Consider the following 22,500-nt stretch of genomic DNA (forward strand, 5'->3'; position numbering starts at 1 on the left):
AAAATTGCACACATAAGTACAGTACTGTACTGTGTGTGTGTGTGTGTGTGTGTGTGTGTGTGTGTGTGTGTGTGCGCGCGCGCGCGCGTGTGACTATACCTTTGTCCCCACAAGTATAGTAGAATTGGGGCGCTCGGTTGGCGCAGTGGTAAAGTCCCAGCCCACCACCACGGAGGTTGTGGGTTCGAATCCACCGACTTTGATGATGGAGAGGGCCACAATATGTCCACGCTCACTCCAGGGGGCCACATTGCATCTATACTGTTAGGCAGACACCTATTTTCTCCGTATTTTAACTTTTTTCTTAAATGAATGCCGTACTTCGTTTTTTAAGTCTGACGTCATGTTGTAGTCCGACGTCACGTCCGCGAACGGCCTTTTTGCATGTAGTTTAAGCGCAAGGGGGCGGGGGGCGTGTGGGGAGAGAGTCAGCGCGCTGAAGTCAAGGCACAGACTACTGTGTTGTTGACAGACAACGGATGCACGCTTATGAAAAACAACAACAATAAAACCTGGCGAAACAGTTGCGTGCATTAGCGCAAGATGAGGATAAATGAAACATTCAGTCTAAATGTCCAGTAATTCGCACGCGAAAAGGAAACATTAATGTCCAGTTTGCTCCACAACTACTGTGCCATATAATCACCAAGAGAGTTAAAAAAGAAAAAACGTTTCAGTCATTCAGTCCGACTTCACTGTATAGCCTATAGTAGCCTTTTCATAAATTATATTTGTATTAGGCTGTCCTGAGAGTTTATAATATTTAGAGAAATGTAAAGTTTCAAATACAAAAGTAGTAGTAGTAGTTGCGAATTACTGGACATTTAGACTGAATGTTTCATTTATCATGCATGCAACTGTTTCACCAGGTTTTATTGTTGTTGTTTCTCATAAGCGTGCATCTGTTGTCTGTCAACAACACAGTAGTCTGTGCCTTGACTTCAGCGCGCTGACTCTCTGCCCCCTTGCGCTTCAATTACATGCAAAAAGGCCGTTCGCAGCCACGCGTCACGTCCGGGTCCAAAAGGCACCAGCGCCGTCCTCTCTTCATTGTAAACAAACATGTCGGAACACGTAAATCTTTTTACAATAACCTCCTTTTTCAGAAATGAACCATTAAAAAGGTCTTAAAGGTAGGGTAAGTGATTTTCTTTGGTTAAAATAAGTGTTAAATAGCTCTATATTCTGATAGTACTCATTGCTATAGAGTGTTTGTTCAGTATTAGGAGTGTCCTTGTCTCTCCAGCTCTTTATTAAACAGAAAATACATTTTCGTTTCAGTTTCATTTCCAATGTTATCCAACCAGGACAGAGAACTCAATCAGGATACAGATTAAACAAGTGAAATTGGAAGTGATGACACTAACAAATGAGCAGACACAATTAGAACTGGAACACTATACAAATTAAGCTTAAAAATGGGTACTTTCTCCTGATTGGCTGAGATTTTGTCACCTACCGAAAAATGTATTTTCTGTTTATTAAAGAGCTGGAGAGACATGGAGACATCTGTTACTGAACAAACACTCTATAGCAATGATTACTATCAGAATATAGTATTTTAACCTTTTAACAAAATACTTTTTGTTTTAACCAAAAAATATCACTTACCCTACCTTTAACGCTAATATCATAGTAAAAAGTAGGCTAATATATATTTATATACATATTTATTTATTATTATTAACATTATAATATTTATGTTTTATATTTATTTACATATACTGCGCATATTAGCAAAATACGCAATTGGACCCGGAAGTTGTTCTGACGGGGCGCAACGTCACGGCTTAGCGACAGAATTGAGTGAAAGTGGTTTGTTTTAGACACACACACACACACACACACACACACACACACACACACCTGGTTCCCGGGCATGTCTCTGGTAAGCAGCCACACACATGGAATGTTGGAGTCAGCAGGCCTGCAACACACACACACACACACACACACACACACACACACACACACACACACACACACACACACACACACACACACACACACACACACACACACACACACAGCCTTATCTTTAAGCATCAAGTCAGTTGCCGTTATTGCAAATAGTGCCAGTCCTCCCTAAAGAGCTTTATCTGAATACCAGCTGGTCATGATTTTAAATGTACATTATGTTGATTTTTATAGCCACCGCCCCGCCTCCAATGTAAACTGTACAGTAAGAATATGGTCCTATGATCACTCTGCAATGGCTGATCGCGTTAGAAATGTTATTGTTCCAGTCGTTAGACGGGACCACACATGCAGTGGCGTGCACAGACATTTTGAGGGGCAGGTGCTCAAGTAAATTATACTTTTTTTTGTTTACTTGGTCTGCTCTTTTTTCCCTCTACACCTATACCTCTTTGCCACAAATAGCCGATCTACAAGCCCACAACAGCGTTGTGGGCTTGTAGATCTGCTATTTTTGGCTAAAGTTCTCCTCAGAAAAGGGATGCTAGGTTTCGAGTGGTTATCGTAAAAAGAAAAATCATATCACATAAAGATTTGGCGGACCCCCTGTAGTAACTCTGAGGACCCCCTAGGGGTCCCGGACCCCCTGTTGAAGACCCCTGCTGTAAACTGGAAGAAAAAAAAACGTTTTTTTCAAAAGGGCACTTCTGGTCAAGAGGGCAAAGGGCAGGTGCTCTAGCACCACCTAGAGTGTATCTGTGCACGTCCCTGCACACATGGACAAATGACATCATCAACTTGCGACGGGCATCGCCCCTATTGAGTGAAAGATGAACCATTTCTAAAAAATAAATAAATTATTGAAGGTGTTTTTAATTTTACATTTTATTTATAAGGGACAATTTTTATGTATTATTAAGGCATATTTGGCTCGTTAGCCAGGGATACTTTTCACACCTTAACTGCCCCCCTCCCTCCCTGCCTGCCCCTCCCCCTGAACCAGGCTAATCCAACATGGTGCTCGTTGGGGAAGCTGTGGGGGTTTAATCCTAGTGGTGGAAAGTAACTAAGTACATTTACTCAAGCACTGTACTTAAGTACTGTTTTCAGGTATTTGAACTTTACTTGAGTGTTTAGCAGTTTTCAGTACTTTTACTTCTAATCCACTGCATCTCAGAGACAAATATTGTACTTTTTAACTGTACAATTATTTGAAAACTTTAGTTACTAGTTACTTTGTAGATTTTGTTAATTATTATTACAAAACAAAACATACATTAACCACTTCCGCCCTATATACATTTCGGCCATTTGAAAATAGCCGATCTACTGTCTCAGATTTACAGCAGGGGTCTTCAACAGGGGGTCCGGGACCCCTAGGGGGTCCTCAGAGTTACTACAGGGGGTCCGCCAAATCTTTATGTGATATGATTTTTCTTTTTACCATAACCACTCGAACCCTAGCATCCCTTTTCTGAGGAGAACCTTATCCAAAAATAGCCGATCTACAAGCCCACAACGCCTCGCGTTGCGAGGCGTTGTGGGCTTGTAGATCGGCTATTTTTGGCAAAGAGGTATAGGTGTAGAGGGAAAAAAGAGCAGACCAAGTAAACAAAAAAAAGTATAATTTACTTGAGCACCTGCCCCTCAAAATGTCTGTGCACGCCACTGACTTTTACTCAAGTACACTTTTGAATTCCAGACTTTTACTCGTAATAGAGTACTTAGATATTGAAGTATCGATACTTTTACTTGAGTAAAGAATGTGAGTACTTTTTTTTCCACCACTGGTTAATCCCCATTATGTTGTTAGAGAGACCTGCTTTATATAATCAGCTATAAGATCAAAGCCTGACTGTCGCCATGCCAACAGGAGATAGCGTGACCAGGAGGGTCAAAGCCCTTTAAAGCCGTTCAAACCGGGAACCAGAGTTCGCGGTTTTAAGTAAAAGTAGCGATACCACACTATAAAAATACTCTGTTACAAGAAAAAGGCCTTTGTTCAAAATGTTACTTGAGTTAGAGTACAAAGGTATTGGCATCAAAATATACTTTAAGTACCAAAAGTAAAAGTACTAAAATGTTGGAAAATAGCAGATCTACAAGCTCACAACGCGTCGTGAGCTTGTAGATCGGCTATTTTCGAATAGTCTATTTATAAAGTGGTCAATGTGTGTTTTATAATGTAATAATTTATATCTGCAAAGTAACTAGTACTGTAACTAAAGCTTTCAAATAACTGTAGTGGAGTAAAAGTACAATATTTGCCTCTGAGATGTAGTGGAGTTAAAATTAAAAGTACTGAAAATTGTAAATACTCCAGCAAAGTAAAAGTACCTCAAAATTGAACTTGAGTACAGTAGTTGAGTAAATGTACTTAGTTACTTTACACCACTGGACGTTTGTATCAATCTGTTTTGAATGGTGCCTAAACAAATTACTCCACCAGGGGGCAGTCCAGTCCAAGAACATTTAGGGGTCTGTCTGCCAAACCCAGACAGGCACCCTAAGGTCCCTGGTCTGAGCTGATGGGACGACCTGTTTGGGTTGCACTTTGTGATGCTTATTTCTGTCCAATATATATATATATATATATATGTCTCTTTCATTCACATATCCCATGTGGAAGGGGCTTAATTCCTCATGCAACAAAATATCCCCAAAATAGAAAAAAAAAAACATGAAATGCATTAGTTTGCAACAAGCTAAAGCAGTTTTATTTTGTGTGTGTGTGTGTGTGTGTGTGTGTGTGTGTGTGTGTGTGTGTGTGTGTGTGTGTGTGTGTGTGTGTGTGTGTGTGTGTGTGTGTGTGTGTGTGTGTGTGTGTGTGTGTGTGTGTGTGTGTGTGTGTGTGTGTGTGTGTGTGTGCGTGCGTGTGTGTGTGTGCGCGCTCTACCTGTGCTAAATGTCCCCACAAGTATAGTAGAATTTGAGAAATAGATATTGTTTGTGAGGACAATGTAAGAGAAATGGTTTGTTTTATGGTAAAAACAAAACAAACATATTTTAGCAGTTAGGCTTACACTTAGGAAAAGATTGAGGTTGGGGTTAGGCTTCTAGCCAGAGCAGATCTACATATGAGACATGTTGTGAGCTTTACACTGACATGCAAAGTACAACTCGGGTTTATGGTTAAAAAAGGCAAAGAAAAGGTAAAAATGGCATTAATTTAACCCTTGCATTGTGTACTGTATACACTTTTGGTGTTAGCGGGTCAATTCAATTTTCAATTCAATTTTATTAAAGTGTCAAATCACAACAAGTTGTCTCAAGACACTTTACATGTAGAGAAGAGACCCGACAATCCCACCCTGAACAAGCAATTTTTGCGGCAGTGGTCAAAATGATTTTCATAATTCTTTATCTCCCACCTCATAGCTGACTTGTTATCTTATCTTATCTTATCCATGTAAACACTTTTTAAAATATTATTTTGGGTTAGGGTTTCATCTTTCAAGACAATGGATAATGATGTTATCTAGCTATAATAGACTAATATTAGAACACACTTAAAAAAAAGAAAAAAAGGTTTCAGTTTTTTAAATATTGACCCGTATACCATAGAAAGTAAAAAGTCATTTATTTTTCATAAACCCACACTTTATTTTACTCCTAATAGCAAATGCTAATTGAGGACAAGTCTCTCTCACTCTAAAAACATGTAAACATTGAATATTGACAATTTGGGGGGAATTGAGCCACACTTCTCTGCCGGGTCAAATTTAACCCTTAACACCACAGATGTCACTTTTTTTTTATGAGAGACCATCAGAATGAACAAAAATGGTGGTAATGAATTCTGTTGCGTTAAAATAGCGGTTTCTGAGGATATCATGAAGCCCTGTTCCAATAAAGAAATGTAAAGGGTACTTTTTTACCTATTTAAACGGGTCAAAAATGACCCTAACACAATGGAAGGGTTAAATATGGAGATGAGAGATTTTTGCCCCCGACAGCAACAACGATATATATATATAAACCAAAGCTCTGAGTCATTTCCGTGGCTCTGGGGCCCCTAGGGGCCCGTATAGGACGGGGAGATGAGAGACCCAGTGAGGGTGCATGGCAGTGGCTCCCGCTGGCATTAAGTGACACGACTCTGGCTTAATGTGCCATAAGGTCGTCCCTGAGGTCTTTCTAAGGTTCCCACACTGTGTGTGTGTGTGTGTGTGTGTGTGTGTGTGTGTGTGTGTGTGTGTGTGTGTGTGTGTGTGCGTGCACCAGATCAATACGATGAAACCAATACCTTCTTCCAAGTGCTCATCTGTCAATCAATCCATCATTTTATATCGTTTCCCTCTATTCTATTTAAAGGAATCAAACTACCACACACACACACACACACACACACACACACACACACACACACACACACACACACACACACACACACACACACACACACACACACACACACACACACACACACACACAGTTGCATCAGCTTGGTGTGATATCTCGTGGTTTATCTCTTCGTCTACGCAGTCAAAAGAAAAGAAAAATCCTCAAGTGTTCATTTATCTAAAGTGTAACAGACAGAGTTAATGTAACACGCTCCAATATTATCTTCAATAAACCATTTAGGAAGACAAATGTTGACTTTACAGCCAAGCAGCCTCTTATCTCCACACATGGCCTTTTAGTTTGGCAGCTGTCGTCAATGCTATAGTGTACTTTTTTTATTTCAAGGATGGGACTCATAAGGGTCCATTTTGTAGACGCTCAGATTTGGAACCCCTTCAAGGAACCCTGATGCGACGCCTTGTAAGCTTGTAGATCGGCTATTTTCAAATAGCCTAGGTATAAAATAAGTTTAAAGTGGTTAATGTATGTTTCATTATATCATAATTTATATCTGAAAAGTAACTAGTAACTAAAGTTTTCAAGGTAATGTAGTGGAGTAAAAGTACAATATTTGCCTCTGAGATGTAGTGGAGTAGAAGTAAAAGTATTGGAAATACTCAAGTAAAGTACAAATACCTCAAAATTCTACTTAAGTACAGTGCTTAAGTAAATGTACTTAGTTACTTTACACCACTGGGTTTCACCTATAGGCCCAGAATAGTTAAATACACGAGGACTGAGGACCTTACTATGTAGATGTCCCTTTCTCTTTTCTTTCCAATCTTCCCAGCAATTCTCTCTCTCAAGGGCAATTTTTTTTGCAGATTTGTCTGGAACCAGGCTCTGAAAATAGGGCCCCTACTGTATACATCGGCTATTTGAAAATAGCAGATCTACAAGCTCACAACGCATCGCATCGCGACGCGTTGTGAGCTTGCAGATCTGCTATTTTCAAACAAAATCTCTCTCTCGTTCTCTCTCTCTCTTTCTCTTTCTCTGCTAAATGTGTTCCCTGGCCGCCCTTCCTGCATGTGTCTTACCCCCCTCCCCCCCATTATGTCATCATGAATGTAAACTGTACATTTAGACTTCCTATATTGTGCTGTAGTTGTAGTTTTCCGTTGTGCTGTCGTTGTTTTGTACAGTTGTTTGAGTGTTGAATGTTTAATGGACACACATGGTTTTCGTCTCGTCCATCTGCCGTGTTTTTAACTCCTACCTTACCGTCAATAAAGTAATCAATCAATCAATCAATCAAATCAACTCTATTTCGGACTCCCTCTCTCTCTCGTGTTGCAGTGTGTGAGAGGGCTTATACAGTGTGTGTGTGTGTGTGTGTGTGTGTGTGTGTGTGTGTGTGTGTGTGTGTGTGTGTGTGTGTGTGACAATGGTGTGTTTGCACACAGTGTGTCAGTAATTGATGGATGGATGTGAGTCAGACAGAAGCTAAGCACATTACACCACCTCAAGCTGAGTGCTGGTGTGTGTGTGTGTGTGTGTGTGTGTGTGTGTGTGTGTGTGTGTGTGTCTTTGTCTTTGTGCGTTTCGTCGTGCATGTGTGTTTTTAAAGTGTGTTTGTAAAGCCTGGCAGCGGCCCGTATTGCTTTTCTTTCTCCTACAGATGCTTTGGACGCCAAACTTCCAGCGTGTGTTGAGTTTGATAAACATTTGATTCATTTGAATCTGAAGGCTCTATGCATGGCAGCCATATTTGATAGAAATCGGGCCTCCTCCTTACTTACCTTCAAAGGTGTTACCAATGATACTAATGAAGGCTCTGTTCCATTCTGCTCAAACAGAGTCAGGGTGCTGATGTTGAAACACTCTGCTACACCAGTGGGTCCCTCATGCGTCCTTGAGGGGGTTCCAAATAGCCCCTTCAATTAATATGATATCAATTATATAATATGTAGTTTTTATTCAATTATTTCCCTCCTTTTTTTCAAACCACTTAAACCCAGTGGTGGAAAGCAACTAATACTTTTACTTCTACTCCACTACATCTCAGAGGCAAATATTGTACTTTTTACTCCACTACAATTATTTGAAAACGTTAGTTACTAGTTACTTTTCAGATATAAATGATGATATTATAAAACCTACATTAACTACTTCAGCCCTATTTTATACCTAGGCTATTTGAAAATAGCCGATCTACAAGCTCACAACGCGTCGCATCGCGACGCGTTGTGAGCTTGTAGATCTGCTATTCTCAAACATTTTAGTACTTTTACTTTTGGTACTTTAAGTACATTTTGATGCCAATACTTTTGTACTTTTACTCGAGCACATTTTTAATTCTAGACATTTACTTGTAACAGAGTATTTCTATTTGGCAGTATTGATACTTTTACTTAAGTAAAGAGTGTGAGAGAGTACTTTTTCCACCACTGCTTTAAACCCTATACTTAGCTGACCCATGCAGCCAAACCTTTTTCCTCAGTTTACAGGAGACTCTCTGGCAGGCAGTGCGTTTGAAAGGAAAGTGATTTGGATAAGCGGGTCGTGTAGTAATGAGCTCTATTTCTTTATCAATCTGTGATAATGAACTACTCACTAAAGTTCTTTTAACTCCCAAGTGCCTCGGCCAGACGCCACTCAGGGCCGAGTCAAGTGTGTGTGTGTGTGTGTGTGTGTGTGTGTGTGTGTGTGTGTGTGTGTGTGTGTGTGTGTGTGTGTGTGTGTGTCTTAACTATTGTTATGGTCTACTGATACCCTCGCCCAGCGTGCCAAGGACAATACCAGCCTTTCTCTGGTGGTTATCAGCGGCGCTGATATCAAAATCATAATCATGTTTGTTTTCATTTCAAACTCGGAGAGACCAAAGAGGACGAATTAGCCGCTTATGTGTTCTGAATATCGTCGCCTTGCTAAACAAATGGCATTTTTTTTAAGTTTTTCAGGAAAAATTTAAAACTGATCCAAAACAAAACTATATGATATTTCTTAATCATTTCACCCAAAATGTTTATAACAAATTATGGCTATTAAAATAAAAATAACACTGCCTGTCAGTTATGTAACATAAGAGATTTAAATAGGTTTAAATACGATTAAATCTGACTTGGGCCCAAAAAAAATGGCCTAAATCAGTAAATAATTTGGCCTAAGTCACAAAACCATGTGACTTAGGCCCAAAAAAAATGCCTATTTTGGCCTAAGTCACACTAGGGAGCTAGGCCATTATACTAAAAGGGAAGTGAACAGCGTGATCCTTTTCAGTTAGGAGATGGGCGATTTTACCAGAGGTGGCCAGTGTCATGAGGGGCTGACTTAGGCAAAAATATCCTTTTTCCTCAAAACATGTCTTAGGCCATTAGTTTAGCAAGGTGACGATATGACAACCGCACCACAACTATATAACAAGCCAGTAGTGGAAAGTAACTGATTGATTGATTGATGTACTTTATTTAGTAAGACATGAGAATAACAGTACATGGAAGTACAGATTCACAATACAAGGTCTACTAAACTGGAAGACTCATAAAGCACTGAGCTTGTTTAAGATGAGTTCCCCATGCACACAAATCATGATGACATATAAGAGACAGACAGATATACACACTACTATACAGAATGTCATACAATCAGCTTGCAGGTTACTGGTATGAAACATAAGAAATATATACAGGAGGAAAAAGTTCAGGGAGGGGTTTGCTGGGGGGGTTAGGTTAGGACTTTGACAAGGGCCAGTTTGGAATTGCAGCCTCCTGGAGGTGTTTCTTTAGGGCAGTTTTGAAAGTGAGTAGGGTTTTACACTATTTTTACAACTAAGTACATGTACTCAAGTACTGTACTTAAGTAAAATTTTGAGGCACTTGTACTTTACTTGAGCATTTCCAATTTCCAATACTTTTACTTCTACTCCACTACATCTCGGATCCAAATGTTGTACTTTTACGCCACTAGATCTATTTGAAAACTGTAGTTACTTTGTAGATTTTGATTATTATTACAAAACGTATATTAACCACTTCGGCCCTATATACATTTCGGCCATTTGAAAATAGCCGATCTACAAGCTCACAATGCGTCGCATTGTGAGCTTGTAGATCTGCTGTTTTCAAAAGATTTTTTATACATTTTATACATTTGAAAACTTGTGAAATGGAACATTCTGCATAATGAGTACTTTCTACTTTTGGTACTCTTAAGTACATTTTGATACCAATACTTTTGTAGTTGTAAGAATTCCGGACTTTTACTTGTAACTTGTTTTGATACTTTTACTTAAGTAAAACATGTTATTCACATGTTTTACTTAAGTAAAAGTACTTTTTTTCCAGCACCGATAACGAGCCGTTCATTGATGGCAGCTGCCAAAGTAAAAAGGCCGTGCGTTGGACTGGAGATAAGAGGCTACTCGGCTAATAAAGTCAACATTTGGCTTCCTAAATGGTTTATTGAAGATAATGTTGGAGCGTAGGTAATTTAGATGTGTTACATTAACGCCTGGAGATAAAAGACGGACGTACGTAGTCACAGCGCTAGTCACGCAGTCTGTGTCTGTCTCTGCTTTTATGATAGGGATATAAAACTATATGTTATCTATACCGCTAGAAATCACACTGCTTTTATCTGTCAACTCTCTGTCAACTCTGCGGTGTGTGTGTGTGTGTGTGTGTGTGTGTGTGTGTGTGTGTGTGTGTGTGTGTGTGTGTGTGTGTGTGTGTGTGTGTGTGTGTGTGTGTGTGTGTGTGTGTGTGTGTGTGTGTGTGTGTGTGTGTGTGTGTGTGTGTGTGTGTGTGTGTGTGTGTGTGTGCGTGCGTGCGTGCGTGCACACTGCACAACTCCCTGATGTGTCATTCCTGAACCAGGCAGACGTCTTCATGTTATTGTAAAAGCACACGTACATACAGGGTGAGTAACACATAAAGTGTGTACAGTAAATTGTGTACAGTACGCGCCACGTCAGGGCGTTAGCGCTGCGTGTGTCTTTAATGTGAGTTGTTTGACATGAGATAAGCTCCTACTCCACACAGTCTGCAGTCTGGCCCTTTATCTGAGCTACACATTAACACATAACACTAACACTACACATTAACACATAACACTGCATGCATGAATGAATGAATGCATGGGGTCAGATCAGAACATCAGGGAGAAATAGAAAAAAAGTTATTGGCATTAAAATACAGCAATAAAAATAACGCCAAGGTAGATGAACACAAAAAAGCCGAAGCTTATTGTGTGACTGAGCGCACGTGTTTTGGAACTCTTCAATTATTTATTTTTAGGCTATTGTTATGATATGTTTTCATATGTGTCTTTGTCTGATGTAAATTATGTTTTGCAAATTGATGTATTTTGTGTTATTTATGTTTGTCAGTATCTATGGGTTTGTGTAAGGGGACTACAAGCGGAAATAAGTCCATGACTTTTCTGTGTTTATTATTATTGTCCTCGATTGTCTTTTTATAACCTTGTTGGCTGAAAGCAATTAAATAAATCAAATCAAATCAAATTCCATTGTGGTCCACTGCCATAAACACAGAAGAAAACAAAGACAGAACAACATGAACTAATACAAAACAGTTTTAACATTTTAAAAACAACAACTACATTTAAGAACATGATGCTATCCTGGGGGTTAGTGATAAAGATCATTTTTAAAAAAACGCTCGCAATAATCATATAGACAAAGTATTTGTTTACCAACATTGAGACTGGACACACATGGGTGATTGTTTCATGCAATCAATTCCCAACATATTGTTTCGGGGTTTCGCTCAGGGACGTGCACAGATAGACTCTAGGTGGTGCTAGAGCACCTGCCCTTTGCCCTCTTGACCAGAAGTGCCATTTTGAAAGAAAGAAAAAAAAAAAAGTTTTTTTTTCCAGTTTACAGCAGGGGTCTTCAACAGGGGGTCCGGGACCCCTAGGTGGTCCTCAGAGTTACTACAGGGGGTCCGCCAAATCTTTATGTGATATGATTTTCCTTTTTACCATAACCACTCGAAACCTAGCATCCCTTTTCTGAGGAGAACTTTAGCCAAAAATAGCCGATCTACAAACCCACAACGCCTCGCACTGCGAGGCGTTGTGGGCTTGTAGATCGGCTATTTTTGGCAAAGAGGTATAGGTGTAGAGGGAAAAAAGAGCAGACCAAGTAAACCAAAAAAAAAGTATAATTTACTTGAGCACCTGCCCCTCAAAATGTCTGTGCACGCCACTGGTTTCGCTGGTTTCAGTTAATTCAACCTCTTCTTGTGTGTTGGCTAGTGAGGCGAGACCTGACAGAATGGGGTTCATTTGGTGCCAGCCTGCCCTGCGCGCCGCGCATACTGGTTCTCATCAGTGTGACGCCGTCTGTTAAGGGGTCTAATTGCAGGGATTTTAGGGCCAAAATGCATGTGTGTGAGCTTGTATATGGGCTATTTTCGAAGCATATACTGTAAGTCAGGCTTAATGTTGATGTTTGCTGTGCACACATGCATACGTGTGTGTGTGTGTGTGTGTGTGTGTGTGTGTGTGTGTGTGTGTGTGTGTGTGTGTGTGTGTGTGTGTGTGTGTGTGTGTGTGTGTGTGTGTGTGTGTGTGTGTGTGTGTGTGTGTGTGTGTGTGTGTTCTCTCAGGTAATCCTCTTGTTGGGGTGACATGGCCCCGAGTTGATGCCAGGACAATGTTGTGTTTAAAGTGGATTAGGACGCACTGATCACCACAGCTTACATGATACTCATTTAGCTCATCTGGCTTCAGTCAAACCGGGGCCTCACGGGAGTGACTATAGAGGCCAGGTTTACCCTATAGCTCATACATGGGCAACTGGCGGCCCGGGGGCCACATGCGGCCCCCACCTTCACTTAATGTGGCCCGCAGGTTAATATTGGAAATACTGATATATTATTGATTTCAGCTGTTACAATTCCAAACATGACCCGCTTTAATGACTTCAGTCTATATTAGTAGCTTAATGACTAATATTACATTTATGTCCAATGTATTTGTATTTAAGTTCATAAAGTTAACAAACTAAATGCATTGAAATTGAATAAGAATGTTACTTTTCAGGATACCTATTCAAAAATAGCAAAAAATCGGGATTCCAATTCAAAAATAGCAAAAAATAGCAGATCTACAAGCTCAAAACGCGTCGCACCGGATCGGCTATTTTTGTACTTTTGTGTGGCATAGAATGGCATTAATTTACAAAAAAAAGTTAAAATACAATGTGGCCCTCTGGAGTGAGTGTGGAAATATAGTGGCCCTCTCCATCATCAAAGTTGCATCACCCCTGCTATAGCTGGTATCCTATGTAGTTTCAATGTACGGATTATTATTTTTTATAATATATGGTGTAGATTGTTTTCACCGTTTTAGTGAAAACGTGTAACATGCTGTTACATGCTCGCTGTAACGTCTGCGCTGAGCGCTGGCCCAACGTAAGCAAATTATTCTTTCTGTTATTATTAACAACTCATTGACTGCAGAGTTAAAAAAAAATGTCCTTGCCAGCGATTCAGAGCGTTTTCACTAACTTTTGAAAAATCATAGAATATTATCCTCCACAACGATCCACCCACCGATCACTTTAAAAGACGTAGGGAGGTCTCGTAGAATCTGAGAAAAAAAAGGCGTGCCGCTGTGACAATTCTTTCCATAGTTATTGGCAGTTGAATGTGGCTTGTTTTCACCAAAAAGCACGTCGAAAAAGAATGGCGCTTCACCGGCGTGTTTGAATGTTGTAGCGCCCCTTTAGCAGCCCTGCTTCTACATTTCGGCGTTCTTCGCCGTTTTATTTTATTTTTCTCACGCCGTTTGGTGCCCCCCCCCAAGGTTGGTGCCCTGTGCTTCAGCACCTCAAGCCCGTTGGATAAGCCACCACTGGGCTATGGCCCGTTGAAAACGGGTAAAAAAAGAAACTGAGTTAGGAGTGTTTTTCTAAAAATCCTATAGTTGGGGTGGACGGATGTCTGTTTTTTTGGAACGACGTCACATCCGACTACTTCTTCTCTGAGTGACAAGGGATCATTCCAAAGCTGTGTTAGGGCGCCCCTTGTGGAATTTTCAAAAAATATATACAGTAATTTGATAACAGAGCGCAGATCTGCGTTCTTGGCGTGTAATGTGTTAAAAAAAATTAAGAAATATGAAATGACCAAACGTGGCAGGCAGGTTTCTGAACGGTCCACAGCCCTCCTCTGAGACAGAAACGTTGCTCATCTTATAATGAGCATTAGTGAGGATCAATTATGAAGATGGGTTGAATGGGTGTACTCCTCCTTTAAGCATTTAAGCATATTAAGGCATTGCAACATAATTCTCGTTCTGCAGTAAAGTTATGAATGACAATAAAAGAGGAACTTGATTAAGCATCGAGAGCATTAACCCTAAAGGGATACTTTGGTTCACCCCCAAAATGATATGTTTGCGTTTTTGTAGGATTCCTAAGCCAATAACCCCTGCCTACTGGTCCGCTGGTCATCAAGTTATTGGCTTAATAACAAGCCAATAGAGCACCGAAGTCTGACGTAATTTACACATCCTACCTGGGTCTCACTTTTCCCCCCCGTTCAGAATCCCCATAGACGTGTTTAATATCGTGTCAAATAAGAACTGTGTTCCAAAAATAAACAAGTGACCCCGGCGGTTTGACTCTTATGGATATGAAGCATCAACTGACGGTGAGAAAACGATAATGTTACTTCCACCGAATTAGTAAAATTTTCGCCAGAAACAGACTGTATCAAATATGAGTGACTGACTATCATAAACGATACAGAACCTCCTCCCTGACAATATCGCAGAGACAGTTTGTTTATTTTTCCCTGGAACAAAATATTTTGAGATGGTGGTCCATGGCCAAATACATAGCATTTTGGGGGTCCTTGACATGAAAATATTTGAGAACCACTGATATTATAGCAACATTTTTTTCTTTTTCAAAAAACAAACTGTTAAGACATTTGTAAAATTCCCCAGGGGCAAAGATTTGAGTTAAAAATGTTCGCTTTGAAAAATATATATAAATTCAAAGATTTGCACTTTTTTTTATTTATATAGCAGATCTATAAGCTCGTAGCGTGGCACTCTGTGTGTGGGGGTAGAGTCAGTGTTGGCACATGGCCACACGGCAGATTAGCAGATCAAGGTTTAGTGCCCAGCTAGTGCTGTGTGTTTCACCTGCAATAAGCCCTATTACCCTCCTAATGATCAGAGGAAGGAGTCTACACGCACACTGTCTTATAGCTCTGTGAGAAATCTCCAAGCTCCAAAGAAATCTAAAAATGACACAGATAACTCTTCACATGTCCCAGACTCTTCTTCTACCTCCTGGCTCCCAAACTGTGGCACGAACTCCACATTGCAGTTACAACTGTGCAGATTCACTCCCAATATTTCCGCCGTTACCCGAAGACTCACCTCTTCAGACTGCACAGTGGCGTGCACAGACATTTTGAGGGGCAGGTGCTCAAGTAAATTATACTTTTTTTTTGTTGACTTGGTCTGCTCTTTTTTCCCTCTACACCTATACCTCTTTGCCAAAAATAGCCGATCTACAAGCCCACAACGCCTCGCAGCGCGAGGCGTTGTGGGCTTGTAGATCCGCTATATTTGGTTAAAGTTCTCCTCAGAAAAGGGATGCTAGGTTTCGAGTGGTTATGGTAAAAAGAAAAATCATATCACATAAAGAATTGGCGGACCCCCTGTAGTAACTCTGAGGACCCCCTGTTGAAGACCCCTGCTGTAAACTGAAAAAGGGCACTTCTGGTCAAGAGGGCAAAGGGCAGGTGCTCTAGCGCCACCTAGAGTCTATCTGTGCACGTCCCTGAGACTGCACCTATAGCCAGCGTGGTATAACTATGAAAGCAATCTGGGAATCCAGGTAAAAAAAAAAGGAAAAACACACCCTCTGCTGTTTTTACCTTTGAATTTGACTCTGGGGGGACCACTCAATTGAACGTGGGTACAGGAAATAGGCCCGTTTGGTCTGCCCTCAGCCCGCCTCTTCCGGTGGTGCGACTATGTTTTCATTCCCACTAACAATATTTCTCCACGGAACATGGATCGTTTTGGTTTTAAGCCCACTTGTTTCTATGATGAAAGAACAAGTTAAAATGTTACTAACTTTCCGTGGTTTTGTCGGCTTCGAGGACGCTATTGTTAAATGAGTTTGGGTTTGTTTCAAGTGGGAATTGAACGCACACATGTAAATCCGGCCTGCTTCCTGATCTGAAGGCAAGCCCACTTGTAGGCTAATTTTGACACGTTCTGAACGGGGCTACGGACAGATTCAGTAGCGCAGCTCTGAATCTGTTCTTGAGAGATTACTATGAGAGTAGTCTCGCGTAGCCAGACAACTATTTCACAATCTCCGAATGCTATATACAGTAGGGTTAGGGTAACCCTAATGAAACTGTGTGTAGTTCCAATGTTTGGACTGTGTGTAGTTCCAATGTTTGGAACTACAGGAGGCGAGATCAAAGCGTGGTGCAACTATCTCTCTCTATGTCGCTGCCCGTAGCACTACAGCCCTAGCCTTGACGACCATTGCATACTTATGCAAAGGTTAAAATGTAATTTAGATGTTATGTATAGACAGATGCCAGGTTCATTGTTTACCTGGTATCCTATAGTTTTAATGTACAGATTATTATGTTGATAGTCGTGGTGGAAAGTACATTTACTCAAGTACAAATTTGAGGAATTTTTACTTTACTCGTGTATTTCCAGTTTTCAGTACTTTTACTTCTACTACACTACATCTCAGAGGCAAATATTGTACTTTTACTCCACTACAATTATTTGAAAACTTTAGTTACTTATAACTTTGATTTGAATTATTATTACAAAACATGCATTAACCACCTTAACCAGCTTGTGGATCTGCTATTTTCAAACGTTTAAAAAAAAAAAAAATTAACTTGTGAAAACTTGTGAAATGGGACATTCTGCATAAGGAGTACTTTTATACTTTCGGTAATTTCAGTACATTTCAATTCCAATACTTATGTGCTTTTACTCAAGTACATGTTAAATTCCGGACTTTTACTTGTAACAGAGTATTTCTACATGGCAGTATTGATACTGTACTTTTGAGAGTACTTTTTCCACCACTGGTCGATAGTATATTGTTTATAGTGATGCTAAGGTTCTTGGTTTACCTGTGATCCTATAGTTTACAGAGGCACTTACACTGTCTCTCTGCATTTGATGTGCAGAGAGACAGTGTACAGTAAGTGCACATATAGGCTATATATTTGTTTACCATGCTTACTGTAAGTCGCTCTGGATAAAGAGCGTCTTCTAAACACTTAAATTGTCAAATTGACTTTAACCTCATTTTCACAAAGTGCTTTAGTGCCACATAGCATGTAGTTTAAAATACCCTCCACCATCCTCTTTACCAAGAATCCTTTGCTATGGCTACCTGCCAAGACTATAGAGGCTGCATCCTGGGGCCCTCATTGGCTGAGGCGAGGGAGCCAATCAGAGGGCGGCTTTGTGTGGGCCAGGGGGGAGGGCCATTCAAATGGTGTGGTTATGATATGCAGGACGGCCCAGCCTGGCCAGTTGGGACACTCTCTCCTCCTTGTCACACAGCCAGCTAGTAGGCAGTCAGTCAGTCAGTCAGTCAGTCAGAGGTGCTTCAGAGAGAGAAACACACACACACACACACACACACACACACACACACACACACGCACACGCACACGCACACGCAGGACGACAGTGTGAGAGTGACTGACAGAGGAACAATGAGAGCGATCGACACCGCAGCACAACAGGAGAGAGAGAGGTAGAGAGAGGCAGACCAAGGGAAGAAGAGACACAATAAAAGGGAGAGAGAGGGAACAGTTAAGTGAAAGCTGCCAGACAGGAGGGTTTATAAGAGAGAGAGAGAGACCTCTACTAAAAGAAGGAGAGAGAGACACAGAGAGAGAGAGAGAGACCTCTATACTTAAAGAAGGAGAGGGAGAAGAATAGAAAGAAACAGTCTCCATAGACAGGAGTGTTGGTTGGGTCTTTTCTTCAGAGGGTGGCAGTGCCCACAGCCTATAGACAGATAGCAGGTTGGTTGGTGGTTCTGTGGGTCTTCTCTTCAGTGGGTGGCAGTGCCCGGCCCGGCTGCCCACATGGATCTAGTGGAGCTCTACCTGCCCGAGTGTTTCACCTACCACTCTGACACCGAGTAAGTACTCTATATACTCTATTACTCTAGCGGCGGTGGGGGTCTCAAGGGTCTCTCTCGCAGGTTCCTCGAGACCCCTGAGAGACCCTTTACAAGTCTGTAACTCTGACAGAGTACAGAGGCTGATCCTTGACACTTTAAAAGTTTGAGACCCATTTGCTCTACTTGACTCTGTACTTGCATAGTGTTTTACCTACTGTACCAGTCTGACACAGAGACGGTACTCTACTCTAGTGCAGTGGTTTTCAACCTTTTTCATGCCAAGGACCCCTAAATTGATATACATTTGGCCGCGGACCCCCATCTGATTTTTTTTTGTGCCAGGGACCCCCAGAAGGAAAGATTTGAGTTAAAAATGTTCTCTTTAAAAAATAAATATATTCAAAGATTTGCACACATTTTCTAGATTTTTCTAAAATAGCAGATCTACAAGCTCATAGCGCGGCACTCGGTGCCGCGCTATGAGCTTGTAGATCTGCTATTTTTGAATAGCCAAAGCTAAGTGGTTAAAATGATTCTGAGGCTATGTTAACTAATTTCGCTGGGGACCCCCTGGAACCCCCTCAAGGACCACTGGTGGTCCCCGGACCACTGGTTGAAAACCACTGCTCTAGTGTCTCTCTGCCAGATGAACTGTCTTCTCTGACACAGAGACAGTACTGTACTCTACTCTCTCTCTACTCTACTCTAGTGTCTCTCTGCCAGATGAACTGGTGTCTTCACTGTCAAACCAACAGCAGTCCTGCATGTGTTGTCTGTCCTCAATACCAGAGACAGACCCATAGATCTGTTAAGCCGATATTTAAAGGCCGTTATTCTGCTTTTTTTTAAATTGTTTGTTTGAATTTTGCAGCCCACGTGTCTTGATATTTAACCACTTTCAAACTGCATGCGGCGCCTCTATGGTGAAACTTTTCAAACGTTCAACAAAGAAGAGAAAAGAAAATGATTTCCAACCCTCATGATTTAAAAAAAAAAATAGGGCATTGGTGAAATAAAATATATTCACTTTATGTATTTATATTCACTTGCTCTCAAATAGAAACTAATCAAACCAGTAATCTGTAATCATGTTTTTTCCAAATTCAAATTTATCAGAAAACTTTTGCATTTTGACAAAATATGGGTCAAAACATCTGTAATGGTTGGTCTGGGGCTGAATGACATTAGGACGGGCATGGGTCAGTCACTGACATTAGGACGGGCATGGGTCAGTCAGGCTGTACTGAGAACCTGAACCGTATACGGTGGATGCAGACGATGCAGACAGAGTGTGTGTGTGTGTGTGTGTGTGTGTGTGTGTGTGTGTGTGTGTGTGTGTGTGTGTGTGTGTGTGTGTGTGTGTGTGTGTGTGTGTGTGTGTGTGTGTGTGTGTGTGTGTGTGTGTGTGTGTGTGTGTGTGTGTGTGTGTGTGTGTGTGTGTGTGTGTGCGTGTCTGCGTGCGTGCGTGCGCGCGCGCGCGTGCGTGTTTGGGAGATGAGCGTGCGATGTGACTTGATTTGCTACACTGGCAAATCCTTTAGGTTAGTTTAACTCTGAATGTGCACAAATATAACCAAATGGACCCTTAATAAGGGTCCATTTGTACTGTACTTACTGTACATGTTTGTAGAAATGTCTTATTTAATTCAGTTAAGACGATATGACAGAAGTTGTATGGTGATTTTAGTAATTACTGGAGAACTTTGGAGAGTGGAAATCTACCACTAAATAAACAATTAAGTATCACCGCAACCTTGACTGAAAAGAAAGGAATCCATTTTTAATGCTTTCTTGAATATTTACAGTCTCGTTGCTGCATTTCAATGATCAATGATTCTTTTAACCCAAGACCTGGAACTGTGTCATTTTTAGATTTGAGCTAAAAAGCATTATTTTACACTTTGGGCTATTCAAAAATAGCAGATATACAAGCTCATAGCGCTATGAACTTGTATATCTGCTATTTTTGAAAAATCGTGAAAATGTGTGCAAATCTTTGAATATGTATATTTTTAAAGCGAACATTTTTAACTCAAATCTTTGCTTCTGGGGGGGTCCCTGGAACAACATATTTTGATGGGGCTCCGCGGCCAAATACATATCATTTTGGGGGTCCTTGACATGAAAAAGATTGAGCACCACTGATATAGAAACATGCGTTTTTCAGAATACTGTTGAGATTTAGGAGACATGTAGAATCGGCTTAATGAAGCGTGTTCACATTAGTTATTAATTACCAGCAACGGAGCCTCCTGAAATGTGTACTGTGTCTTGGAGCTAAACTGGGCCATAATGATGAGCGTTGCGGTGGTTCTCTCCAGCGTATAGCCCAGGGGAGATGTTGTCACTACAACAAGTGTGTCTTTTGTTTGCATTGGTTTGCACTTGCATGTTTATGTACCGTTTTTTTCTCTTTCTATCTTTTGTCTGTGGTGTTGTGTGGTCAATACGCTGGTGTTTACATTACCATAATGCTGACAGGCTTAGTAAACAAACTCATGAAAGTTTTTTTTTTTTTTACCTGTTTACTTGTTTTGACTCAAACTGTGTTCGATATCTTTATAGCCGGTACGTTATATCTGGTTACTGTCAGCAGCACAGCCAGTGGAGCATGTCAATACCAGCATTTCAATGCTTGTAAGTTGTACTAATAACTGAGTGATTAGTGAAACCCTTGAGTGTGAGGCAAATGAACAGTGGTGGAAAAAGTACTCACATTTCTTACTTAAAGGAGAATTCCAGTCATTTTACATGTTTGCTTTGATGTGTTGCTAATCACTCACCAACATAACAGGGGCAGTTGATTTTTCATAGAAGCATCTGTTGTCCATTGTAGAGACCCCTTCCACTGGCATAATGGAGTGCTGTGTATAAACGAAAATCACCTATTTTAGCAGCTCCAAAGTTCGTTTTTTTCCCACTAATCCTCATTATGCAGTGTACTGACACTCAAACATGCACTTATGAGCTGCCGTTCATGCAGAACGACATGGAGCTGGTTGCTTGTTTCTCTCACAGAATATGGCAACACCGAGGACTAGCTTCACGTCGTACTCGGTAGATCGGTTATTTTCAATCGGCCGAAATGTATATTGAAGTGGTTATTGAAGTGGTTAATGTATGTTTTGTATTACCAACCAAAATCTACAACGTAGCTAGTAACTAAAGTTGTCTGATAAATGTAGTGGAGTAACAATATTACAATAGTACAATATTTGCCTCTGAGATGTAGTGGAGTAGAAGTAAAAGTACCAAAAATTGCAAATACTCCAGTAAAGTAAAAAATACGCCAAAATTGTACTTAAGTACAGCACTTGAGTGAATGTTCTTAGTTACTTTCCACCACTGCGCGAGATTAGCCAGATCTACAAGCTCACAACGCGTCGCACACAGCTTGCAGATCTGCTAATTTCTGCCTCACGCGACGGCGGCCATAGCGTGACTCAAGCGTAAATAACGAGGTGTTATGTGGGCGGGGCTAGCTGATTGCCGGTGACACGGGGAAGAAGATAAAGGAATGGGGAGAGACTAGGGACCGCCTGGAGAGTGCAGATCATCCCCTGCACACACGCACACACACACACACGCATGCACACACACACACACACATGCACGCACGCACGCACGCACACACACACACACACACACACACACACACACACACACGGATTAAAGTTCGCAGTCGCCAGGACTGATTTCAGTCATTTAACCCTTTCCAGGAATCCGGAAAGGTGTTTCCAGGAAACAGTTTTCTGGAATATCAGTGGTTCTCAAACTATTTTTGACCATGTCAGGGACCACCCTGTCCACCCAAAATGATATGTATTTGGTTGCGGATATCTCAACATTGATTTGAGTTACAAGATTTGAGTTACAAATGTTCGCTTTAAAAATATATATATTCAAAGATTTGCACACATTTTTATGATTTTTCAAAAATAGCAGATATACAAGCTCACAGCGCGGCACTCGGTGCCGCGCTATGAGCTTGTATATCTGCTATTTTTGAATAGCCCAAAGTGTAAAATAATGCTTTTTTTATCTCAAATCAAAAAATTACACAGTTCCAGGTCATAGAGCAGTGTTTTTTTTTGTGGCGCACTTGAACATTTCAAAGGCGCTTT

At 40.8% G+C, this 22,500-nt stretch overlaps 1 protein-coding gene across 3 annotated transcripts in view; it reads left to right on the forward strand.

Annotated features, from left to right (window-relative positions):
• Positions 1 to 22,500, forward strand: part of LOC311063685 (estrogen-related receptor gamma-like) — a 65,724-nt gene that overhangs the window by 2,537 nt on the left and 40,687 nt on the right. For 2 of the 3 annotated variants that reach the window (XM_084083228.1, XM_084083229.1), the window contains exon 1: positions 18,264 to 18,394. The exons of the other annotated variant lie outside the window; for it this stretch is intronic. In XM_084083228.1, coding sequence (XP_083939354.1) covers positions 18,339 to 18,394 — 56 coding nt within the window. In that variant the 5' untranslated portion in view covers positions 18,264 to 18,338. Of the gene's footprint in view, positions 1 to 18,263; positions 18,395 to 22,500 lie in introns of those variants that run through there. 3 annotated transcript variants of the gene reach the window in all.

Source organism: Gymnoscopelus microlampas (assembly GCF_963454915.1).
Source record: "Gymnoscopelus microlampas genome assembly, chromosome: 16".
Lineage (NCBI taxonomy): Eukaryota > Metazoa > Chordata > Actinopteri > Myctophiformes > Myctophidae > Gymnoscopelus > Gymnoscopelus microlampas.